The sequence below is a fragment of the Lichenostomus cassidix genome, unplaced genomic scaffold (genome assembly GCF_008360975.1).
Source record: "Lichenostomus cassidix isolate B80296 unplaced genomic scaffold, HeHo_3.0 HiC_scaffold_33, whole genome shotgun sequence".
Taxonomy (NCBI): Eukaryota; Metazoa; Chordata; class Aves; order Passeriformes; family Meliphagidae; genus Lichenostomus; species Lichenostomus cassidix.
This window is the reverse complement of record NW_028147632.1, coordinates 3,875,546-3,885,542: the sequence shown is the minus strand read 5'-3', so window position 1 is coordinate 3,885,542 and position 9,997 is coordinate 3,875,546. Positions and strand designations below refer to the sequence as shown.

The 9,997-nt window shown below is 55.8% G+C and overlaps 2 protein-coding genes across 2 annotated transcripts; both read left to right on the top strand.

The window, feature by feature from the left end:
* The first annotated feature begins 244 nt into the window (after positions 1-244).
* On the top strand, positions 245-3,146 carry MRPS18B (mitochondrial ribosomal protein S18B). Its single transcript, XM_085047298.1, has 7 exons — positions 245-386; positions 784-883; positions 971-1,068; positions 1,829-1,897; positions 2,577-2,643; positions 2,748-2,807; positions 2,884-3,146. The coding sequence occupies exons 1-7, from the start codon at positions 300-302 to the stop codon at positions 3,120-3,122; spliced, it is 720 nt and encodes a 239-aa protein (XP_084903424.1). The 5' UTR covers positions 245-299; the 3' UTR covers positions 3,123-3,146.
* A 395-nt stretch (positions 3,147-3,541) lies between these two features.
* On the top strand, positions 3,542-9,810 carry ATAT1 (alpha tubulin acetyltransferase 1). Its single transcript, XM_085047171.1, has 12 exons — positions 3,542-3,608; positions 3,785-4,091; positions 4,263-4,323; positions 4,650-4,732; positions 5,395-5,455; positions 5,895-6,008; positions 6,525-6,626; positions 7,052-7,097; positions 7,342-7,416; positions 8,343-8,490; positions 9,060-9,314; positions 9,435-9,810. Exons 1-11 carry the CDS (start codon positions 3,542-3,544, stop codon positions 9,082-9,084), a joined length of 1,089 nt encoding a protein of 362 aa, XP_084903297.1. The 3' UTR covers positions 9,085-9,314; positions 9,435-9,810.
* The last annotated feature ends 187 nt before the right edge of the window (positions 9,811-9,997 follow it).

Here is a 9,997-nt window from a genome sequence, read left to right as displayed (position 1 = left end):
CACGCCCCCTGCCTGGCCACGCCTCCCGGCGCGCGCTGGTCTCGCCCCCTCCTGCCGTTGAGCAGCCCAACGGCGGCTGCGCGGGACCCTCAGTGCGCACGCGCGGCCTCCGCCCGCCATTGTCCGCGGGCCGTGTGGCGCAGTTTTAATTCGGGGAGGGTGCGGGGAGGGCGATGCGCATGCGCGGCTGCCTGAGGGAGAAGGGAGGAGGAGGGCGGGGCGGCAGCGAGGGAAGATGGCGGCGCTCCGCCCCCGCGTGAGGGAAAGGGCGGGGCGGGGCGGCGGGGAGAGGCGGGAAGATGGCGCTGGCCTGGGCGGCGGCGGCGCTGAGGGCGGCGGGAGGAGGAGGAGGAGGAGGAGGCGTGAGGAGGCTGCGGTGGGCTCAGGTGAGGCGGGGAATGGCGGGGAGGAGGCGGCGGGAGTTGGGGGGGAGGGGAGGGGAGTGAGGGGGAGGTGGGGGGAGGGGAAGGGGCAGCGCGGGCCACGTGCGGCGGGCGGGGATGGTGACGTCACTGCGCGCGGCGGGGCTCTCCGCCAGGGGGCGCTAAGGCCGGGGAGGGGGGCGTGGTTTAGCGGCGCATGACGTCATTGTCCGCATTGCGGTGACGTCACATCGCGCTGCAGACCGCTTCGGGTCGGGCAGTGACGTCACCGCGGGCAGTGTTCCCCCCATGACGTCACTGCCAAGCGTTGGGCAATGAGAGGGAGGGGAGGGGGCGACCCTGCCTGATGAGTGATGTCATCATTTTGACCACAACTGTGACGTCATAACCCCTCCCCCAGGACCTCCCCCGCCTCTGCAGCACCCAGGAAACCCCCAAGGACCCCCAGCCCGCCCCCTCCCCCTACCTGGAGCGGCCCTGGGAGTACCTGGAGAGCGAAGGTTTGTGTATATTTGGGGATTTTTGGGGGTCAGGGGGATTTCGGGGTCCCCAGCCCCTAAACCCCCCCAAAAATGTCCCCATCTCAGAGTACCGAGCCACCTACGGTGACAACCCGGTGTGGCACAACTACCGCCGCAACCACAAGGGATCCATCCCCCCCCAGCGCACCCGCAAGACCTGCCTGGTGAGCACTGGGAGCACTGGGGACACATTGGGGACACACTGGGGACATCTCAGGGGGTTTAAAGGGGCTTTTTGGGGGCTCAGGAGGGACTTAGGGTTCCTTTTGCTGTTGCTTAAGAGCCTCGGGGAGGCACTGGGAGAGACTGGGAAGGACTGGGGGGGACACTGGGAGTGACTGGGAGGGCACTGGGGGATGCTGGGGACACACTGGGGACATCTCGGGATTGGAGGGGCTTTTTGGGGGTCAGGAGGGACTTAGGGTCCCTTATGCTGCTCTTGAGAGCCTCGAGGAGGCACTGGGAGTGACTGGGAGGGCACTAGGGACACACTGGGGACATCTCAGGGGGTTTAAGGGGCTGTTTGGAGTGTCAGGAGGGACTTAGGGTCCCTTGGGCTGCTCTTGAGAGCCTTGGGGAGAGACTGGGGGACACTGGAAGGGACTGGGGGGACACTGGGAGGGACTGGGAAGGTACTGGGGGACATTTTGAGGACCCCTGAGGTTTTCCAGGTGGCATTTTGGGGACACTGAGACATTCTGGGAGGGACTGGGCAGACACTGGGAGGGACTGGAAGGCATTTTGGAGACCCCTGAGGTTTCCAGGTGGCATTTTGGGGACACTGGGACATTCTGGAGGCACTGGAAAGGCACTGGAAGGCATTTTGGAGACCTGTGAGGTTTCCAGGTGACATTTTGGGGACACTGGGACATTCTGGAGGCACTGGCAGTGACTGGAATATCTCCATTCCCATTTTTCCCTCAGCGCCAGGGGAAGGCTGCAGGAAATCCTTGTCCCATCTGCCGGGACAGGAACCTGCTGGTGGATTTTCGGGTGAGTTTGGGGGATTTGAGGGCAAATCTGGGGCAGCTGCTTTTCCTTCTGCTCCCCTTTTCCCTCTTTTTTACTCCCTTTCCCTTTTTTAATCTCCTTTTCCTGTACTTTCCCCCCTTTTCCTGCTTTTTTGCTCCATTTTTCTTTTTTTCATCCTCTTTTTTATCACTTCTTCCCTTTTCCTCCCTTTTTCCCTTTCCTTTATGCCTCTTTTCCCTTTTCTTTCCCCCTTTTCCCCTCTCTTTTAATCTCTTCTCCCCCTTCATCCTATTTCTCCTCTCTTTTACCCCCTTTTCCCTCCTTTCCCTGTAATTTCCCTTCTTGTCCATCCTTCTTATCACATCTTCCTCTTTTTTATTCCTTTTTCCCTGATTTTCCCTTGCTTTTCACCTCTTTCCCTCCTTGGTTTTTCCTCTTTTTCCCCCTTTTCCCTTATCTTTACCCCCTTTATGGCTTTTTTACCCCATTTTCCACCCCTTTCTCCCTCTTTTTTACCCCTTTCTCCCTCTTTTTTACCCCTTTTTCTCTTTTTTTACCCATTTTCTCTCTCTTTTTTACCCCTTTACCCTATTTTTTACCCATTTTCTCCCTCTTTTTAACCCCTTCACCCTATTTTTAACCCCTTTCTCTCTCTCTTTTACCCCTTTACCCTATTTTCCCCCCTTTTCTCTCCCTGCAGAATGTGAAGCTGCTGGATCAGTTCATCTGCCCTCACTCTGGTGTCATTTTCCACCCAATCCACACAGGTGAGGGGACAGTTTGGTGTCCTAAAAGCCACCTTTGTGTCCTAAAAGTCACCTTTGCATCCTAAAAGTCACCTTTGTGTCTCCCTGACCCTTTTTCCCCTCAGGAATCTGCATGAAGCAACACAAACTCCTCTCCCAGGCCATCGCCAAGGCCCAGGACCACGGTGAGCCCCAAACCCAGGAATTTTTGGATTCCCAACCCCTCTGCCTTCCCTCCAAACCCCTCACTCCCCTCTCCAGGTCTCCTGTGGCTCAACGTCCCCTTCGTGGAGGTTCCTGAGGAGGATTTCTCCAACCAGCACGCTGCCGTGGGGAAAACTCCCGCAGCTCCTGCCCTGAGGGGAGAAGGGCAGGCCTGGTACCCCTGGTACGAATGGCAGCAACCTCCTGCCGCCCAGGTGGCTCGAATGCGCCGCCTGTACCGCGGGTTCCTCAAGGAGGATTACCCCGATACCCCCCCGAGCCCGTCGGGGAAATAAAACGTTTAAAAACGCCACAAAAAAGTCTTTTTTTCGGTCAGGGAAACTGAGGCACGAGGCAAAAATGGCGGCCGAGGGGCAAAATGGCGGCGGTGGGAGGGGGAGTATATCCCACAATGCCTTGCGGGGAGGAGGGGGGTCCTTCCCGTCATGCTTTGCTGTGGCGGGAAAAGCAGGTTGCTAAGGAGGGCGGGGCTTGGTTGCTAAGGACGGGAGAATGGGCGGCAGCGATTGGGCGAGCAGGTGCCGGGGGTGGAGCTTAGTCAGGAGAGCATAAATGATTGGTCGAGGCGTTGCTAGGGGCGTGGCTTGATGCCTGAGAGCGGAAGGGATTGGCCGGCGGTTGCTATGGGCGGGATTTGATTGCTGAGGGCGGGAGAAGGGGCGGCGGCCATTGGTGACTGACGGCCATTGGCAGAATGAGGTTGCTAAGGACGGGCGAGGCGGCGGCCATGATTGATGAGCGGTTGCCACGGGCGGGATCCGGTTGCTAAGGACGGGCGCGGCAGCGCCAGCGATTGGCTGCCGGTTGCCATGGGCGGGACTCTGTTCCTTACCGCTGTCAAACGGGCAGCGCCGATTGGCTGCGCGGTTGCTAAGGGCGGGACTCGGTTGCTAAGAACGGGCGCGGCCGCGGCAGCGATTGGCTGGTGGTTGCTAAGGGCGGGACTCGGTTGCTAAGGCCGGCCGAACGGAGCGCAGCGATTGGCTGGCGTTTGGCGGGGCCGGCCGTGATTGGCTGATTCCTCCCAGCGGAGGGCGCGGTGCCTTTGCCGCCCGGGCGCGGCCGTGGCGGTGGCGGCCCGGCGGGCCCGGCGGGCGGAGGAGGCAGCGGGGCCAGGCCGGGCCGGGCCGGGCCCGGGGGGCGACCATGGAGTTCCCCTTCGACCTGGCCCCGGTGCTGGGCGACCGCTTCTGCGTGGTGGATCAACACCTGCGGCCCGCGGGGCGCGGCGGCAACGCCAAACGGTACCGGGAGCCGCGCGGGGCAGGCCGGGAAGGAGAGGCGCGGGGCATGCCGGGAAACTGGCGGACCCCCCCTCCCCCCCCCCCCCAAATTCGGGGGGATTTGGGGGAATTTTGGGGTTTTCGTGAGGGGAAAGTGGGGTGACAATGGCTGCTCTCGGTGTTTCCGTGCAGGGAGGAGCTGGAGCAGCAGCTGAGGATGGTGATCGATGAGCTGGGCAAGGCTTCGGCCAAGGTGGGCGACTGAGGGGGACTGGGGACAATGGGGGTGGAATTTGGGGGGTCTGAGGGGTCAGTGAGGGGTCCTGGGGAAAATTTGGGGGTCAATGAGGGGTCGCTGGGGACAGTGTGGCGTCAAATGAGGGTTTCTGGGGAAAATTTGGGGTCCTGAGGGTCACAAAGGGGTCCTGGAGGGGTCACTGGGGAGGATTTGAGGGCAAATTTGGGGGTCCCGGGGGGTCAGTGAGGGTCCTGAGGGGTCACTGGGGACACTGTGGGGTCAAATGGGGGTTTCTGGGGAAGATTTGGGGGTCACGGGGGGTCCTGTGTCCCCCCAGGCAGGCCCAGGGTCTCTCCACCCCTGTGACAAGTGCGACCCGAATGGAGAGCAACAGGCATGTGGTGTACATCCTGAGGGACACCCGGTGAGAGCCCAAAAATACCCCAAAATATCCCTAAAATATCCCCAAAAACACACCTCAAATAGCATGTGGTGTACATCCTGAGGGACACCCGGTGAGAGCCCAAAAATACCCTCAAATTACCCCAAAATACCCCAAAATCACCCCAAAATATCCCCAAAAACACACCCCAACAGGCATGTGGTGTACATCCGGTGAGACCCTAAATCACCCCAAAATACCCCAAAATATCCTCAAAATATCCCCAAAAACACACCTCAGATTGTATGTGGTGTGAATCCTGAGGGACACTTGGTGAGAGCCAAAAAATACCCCAAAATCACCCCAAAATCACCCTAAAATATCCCCAAAAACACACCTCAACTGGCATGTGGTGTACATCCTGAGGGACACCTGGTGAGACCCCAAAATACCCTCAAAATACCCCAAAATATCCCCAAAAACACACCTCAACTGGCATGTGGTGTACATCCTGAAGGACACCTGGTGAGACCCCAAAAATACCCCAAAATCCCCCGAAATCTCCCCAAAATCCCCCTCAGACCCCCAAATTCCCTCCTCAAATCCACTTTTTCCCACCCAAATCCATCTCAACCTCCCCAAAATTCCCCCAATCCCTTCCAAGACCCCCAAAAAACCCTCTAATTTCCCCCAAATCCCCCCAGGCCCCCCAAAGGTGCAGTGCTGGGATTCCTCAAGGTTGGATACAAGAAACTTTTCCTGCTGGTGAGTCCTGGGAAATTTGGGGATTTCTGGGAATAATCCCATGGAATTTGGGGATTTCTGGGAATAATCCCACAGAATTTTGGGATTTCTGAGAATAATTCCATGGAATTTGGGGATCCAACAGAATTTGAGGATTTCTGGGAATAATCCCATAGAATTTGGGGTATCCTGGGAATGACCCCATGGAATTTTGGGGAATAATCCCACAGAATTTTGAGATTTTTGAGAACACTCCCATGGAATTTGGGGATTTTTGGGATTGATCCCAAGGAATTTGGGGAATGATCCCACGGAATTTTGGGATTTTTGGGAATAATCCTGTGGAATTTGGGGATTTTTGGGGAATAATCCTGTGGAATTTTGGGATTTTTGGGAATAATCCTGTGGAATTTTGGGATTTTTGGGAATGATCCCACAGAATTTTGGGATTTTTCCCCAGGACCGTGACGGATCCCACGTGGAGGTTGAGCCTCTGTGTGTTTTGGATTTTTACATCCACGAATCTCAGCAGCGCCGAGGGCTGGGCAGGGAGCTCTTCAGGGAGATGCTGCAGGTTTGGGGGGAAAAAAATAGGGATTTGGGGGAAAAATGAAAATTTTGGGGGAAAAAATGGGGATTTTGGGAGGGAAAATGAGGATTTTGGGGGAAAAATGGGGATTTCGAGGGGAAATGTGGAGATTTGGGGGAAGAAATGGGGATTTTTGGGGAGAAAAAATGGGGATTTTGGAGGAAAATGAGGATTTTTTTGGGGGGGAATGGGGATTTTTGGGGAAAATAGGGATTTTGAGGGAGAAATGGGAGTTTTGAGGGAAACATGGGAGTTTCGAGGGGGAAAAAGGGAATTTTTGGGAGGAAAATGGGGATTTTGGGGGAAAATGGGAGTTTTGAGGGGGAAAAGAGGAATTTTCAGGGGGAAAACGGGATTTTTTGGGGGGAAAACGGGAATTTTAGAGAGGAAAATGGGAATTTTCAGGGGGAAAATGGGAATTTTCAGGGGAAAACAGGGATTTTGGGTGGGAAAAAAGGGCATTTTGGGGCTGACAGAGGTGTTGGGATCCCGAAATTCCAGAAGGAAAGAGTTCAGCCCGAGAAGTTGGCTGTTGATAGACCTTCAGAGAAACTGCTGGGATTCCTCAGGAAACATTTTGGGCTCTGTGATGTCATCCCACAGGTGAGTGGGGAAAATTGAAATATTTCACCCAAGAATTCCTGTTTTCTCCCTTGAAATTCCCTCAGAAATTCCTGTTTTCCTCCCAAATGTTTTACTGGTTTTTATTTTATACTAAATATTGCTTTCTCAGTAAATCAAATATTTAGTTTTCAATTTGAAGTGTGAATTTTTAATTTTAACTTGAGCATTTAGGATTTAATATTTCCTCCTCAGAAGTTGCCCCAGGGGAGAATATTTAAATATTAAATTTTTTAAATTATACGTATAAAAATCTCTATTATTAAATAAATATCTAACAAGTAAGTGTATATTATTAAATGATCAAAGTATTGAATATATTTTGATTTCATATTTAATTATTGGTATAAATAGCAATGAGGGCAACCAAATTAACCAGCATTACAGAAATTAATTATTCTCTCCAGGTGAACAATTTCGTCATCTTTGAAGGATTTTTCTCCACCAGAACCAGTAAGTCCTGGGGGAACTTATTCCATTTTCCAGGGAATTCTTTGCAGATTCTAGAGGATTTTGGGGGTGATTTTGGTGTTTCCTGGATGGATTTTGGTGTTTACTTTGGGTGGATTTTGCGCTGAATTCCACCATTTCTGGGGTGGATTTTGGGCTGAATTCTGCCCTTTCCTGAGTGGATTTTGGGCTGAATTCCACCATTTCTGGCTCATTCCCATGTCTGACCCTCCCGTTGTCCCCACAGCCCCTGTCCGGCGTCCATTCCCGCGGCCGCGGCCGGAGGAGCCAATCAAGCCCTACTCGCTGACCGAGCGCGACTGTAAGGCTCCGCCCTGGGCGTGGTCAGTGGGTGTGGTCAGTGGGTGTGGTCAGTGGGTGTGGTCAGTGGGCGTGGTTGCCCTGGGTGTGCTCAGTGGGTGTGACCATTAGGTGTGGCTGCCCTGGGTGTGGTCACTGGGTGTGGTCACTGGGTGTGGCTGCCCCTTCCTGTAGGTGTGGTCTGTGGGTGTGGCCATGATGGCTGCCCCACCCCTGGGTGTGGTCTGTGGGTGTGGCTTCAGATGTGTCCCTTGGGTGTAGGATCAATGGGTGTGGTCATTGGGTGTGGCCATTGAGTGTATCAAGGGGTGTGGCAAAGGGTGTGGTCATTGGGTGTGACTTCTGGGTGTGGCCATGGGTGTATCAATGGGTGTGGTCATTGGGTGTGGCCATGGGTGTGGTCTGTGGGCGTGTCCATGGATGAGGTCATTGGGCGTGTCTCCTGGGTGTGTCCATGGGTGTGGTCTGTGGGTATGACCCCAGGTGTGGCTCTCAGGTGTATCCATGGGTGTGGCAGCTGGGCGTGTCCGTGGGCGTGGTCATTGAGTGTAACCCTGGGTGTGTCCATTGGGCGTGTCAATGGGTGTGGCCATGGGAGCATCCTTGGGCGTGGTCATTGGGTGTGTCCATGGGTGTCATCATTTGCTGTGTCCATGGGTGTGGTCAATGGGTGTGGTCATTGGGTGTGGTCATTGGGTGTGCCCCTGTGTCTGGTCAGTGGGTGTGGTCATTGGGCATGTCCATGGCTGTGGTAAGTGGGTGTGGCCAGTCAGTGTGGTCATTGGGTGTGTCAATGGGCGTGACCATTTGGTGTGGTCATTGGGTGTGTCCCGCATGAGTCCCCAGTGGTGTCCCCAGTGGTGTCCCCTCGCTGTGTCCCCTCGCTGTGTCCCCAATGTCCCACCAATGTCCCCTCGCTGTCCCCAGTCCTGCGGGAGGAGGCCGAGCCGCCGTGGCCCTTTAACCTCTCTCGGGGCTCTCCGGTCCGGGGCAGCCTGAGGCCCTTCCTGCTGCGGAGAGAGACCCCCGGGGAGACCCCCCAGCCCCGCCCCGAGCAGCCCCCGCGCCGAGCCAGGTACGGGGTGGGGTCAGGGTTGGGATTGGGGTGGGATTGGATTGGGATTGGGAAGGGACTGGATGGTTTGATCTGAGGGTCAGTTTGGGTTTGATTTTGGGTTGATTTGGGGCTTGGTTTGGGATCACTTTGGGATCCATTTGGGGTTGGGTTGGGATCGGTTTGGAATTCACTTTGGGGTTGGGTTGGGATCAGTTTTGGGATTGGGTTGGGTTTGGGATCAGTTTGGGATCCTCGTTGAGGTTTGGTTGGGATTGGTTTTAGTCTTGGGTTGGGATCACTTTGGGGTCATTTTTGGGATTGAGTTAGGATTGATTTTGGGCTTGGTTTGGGATCAGTTTGGGGTCAGTTTCGGGATTGGGTTGGGACCAGTTTGGGATGGATTTTGGGTTCAGTTTGGGATTGGGTTGGGTTTGGTTTGAGGATATGTTTGAGCTTGATTTTGGGCTCGGTTTGGGATGGATTTGGGATCAATTTGGGCTCAGTTTGGGATAGATTTTGGGCTCACTTTGGGTTGGATTTTGGGCTGTTTTAGGCTCACTTTGAGGTCTTTCCCCCTCCCCCCACAGCTCCCTGGGGCGCGTCGGTCGCTGACCTCCCCTGGCCCCTCCCCCTCCGGCCACTGACCCCCCCAGGATGGCCACTGACCCCCCCCTTTGGCCACTGACCCCCCACTGTGGCCACTGACCCCCTGACCACTGACCCTCCCCGGCCGGGCCGTGGGGGGTTGGGGTCACCCGGACTTTGGGGGGGTTTGGGGACAACTGGGGGCTGCATGGACTCACTGGGAACCAGTTTGTGCCCCAAAACCCCACTGGGAACCAGTTTGTGCCCCAAAACCCCACTGGGAACCAGTTTGTGCCCCAAAACCCCGCTGGGAACCAGTTTGTGCCCCAAAACCCCACTGGGAACAATTCCTGCCCCTTAATTCCACTGGAAACCAGTTCCTGCCCCACTGGAACCAGTTCCTATCCCACTGGGAACCAATTTGTGTCCTATAACCCTACTGGGAACCAGTTCCTACCCCATAACCCCACTGGAAACAATTCCTGCCCCACTGGGACCAGTTCCTGCCCCACAACCCCACTGGAAACCAGTTCCTACCCCATTGGGAACCAATTCCTGCCCCACTGGGAACACTTTCTGCCCCACTGGGACCAGTTCCTGCCCCATAACCCCACTGGGAACCAGTTCCCACCCCACTGGAACTCTACTGGGAACCAGTTCCTATCTCCTCCCCCCGCCCGGCCCCGGGGGGTCTCCTCTCTTCCCCTCCCCCCCTCGTTTTTGGGGACATTTCAATAAAATCGGTGACAACGAGCTTTGGTTCCTTCCTTGAGTCTTTTCCGGGTCTGGGCGTGGCTTATCCACCATATATGGCATTAGCCCCGCCTCCGGGCGTGAGAGCGCGCTTCCTATTGGCTCCCACCGCTTGGCCCCGCCCCCGCTTACCTCATTAATAAAAAGCGGCTGGGCGGGAACAGCGCAGCACCACTGCGCATGCGCA

What these genes read in the sequence shown, in the direction of transcription:
- MRPS18B (XM_085047298.1), top strand. Translation starts at nt 300, where the DNA reads ATGGCGCTGGCCTGGGCGGCGGCGGCGCTGAGGGCGGCGGGAGGAGGA. An exon ending in GGAGGCTGCGGTGGGCTCAG is followed by an intron (nt 387 to 783) that starts GTGAGGCGGGGA and finishes CCCCTCCCCCAG; the next exon opens with GACCTCCCCCGCCTCTGCAG. An exon ending in GGAGTACCTGGAGAGCGAAG is followed by an intron (nt 884 to 970) that starts GTTTGTGTATAT and finishes TCCCCATCTCAG; the next exon opens with AGTACCGAGCCACCTACGGT.
- ATAT1 (XM_085047171.1), top strand. Translation starts at nt 3,542, where the DNA reads ATGAGGTTGCTAAGGACGGGCGAGGCGGCGGCCATGATTGATGAGCGG. An exon ending in ATTTTTCTCCACCAGAACCA is followed by an intron (nt 7,098 to 7,341) that starts GTAAGTCCTGGG and finishes TTGTCCCCACAG; the next exon opens with CCCCTGTCCGGCGTCCATTC. An exon ending in CTCGCTGACCGAGCGCGACT is followed by an intron (nt 7,417 to 8,342) that starts GTAAGGCTCCGC and finishes CGCTGTCCCCAG; the next exon opens with TCCTGCGGGAGGAGGCCGAG.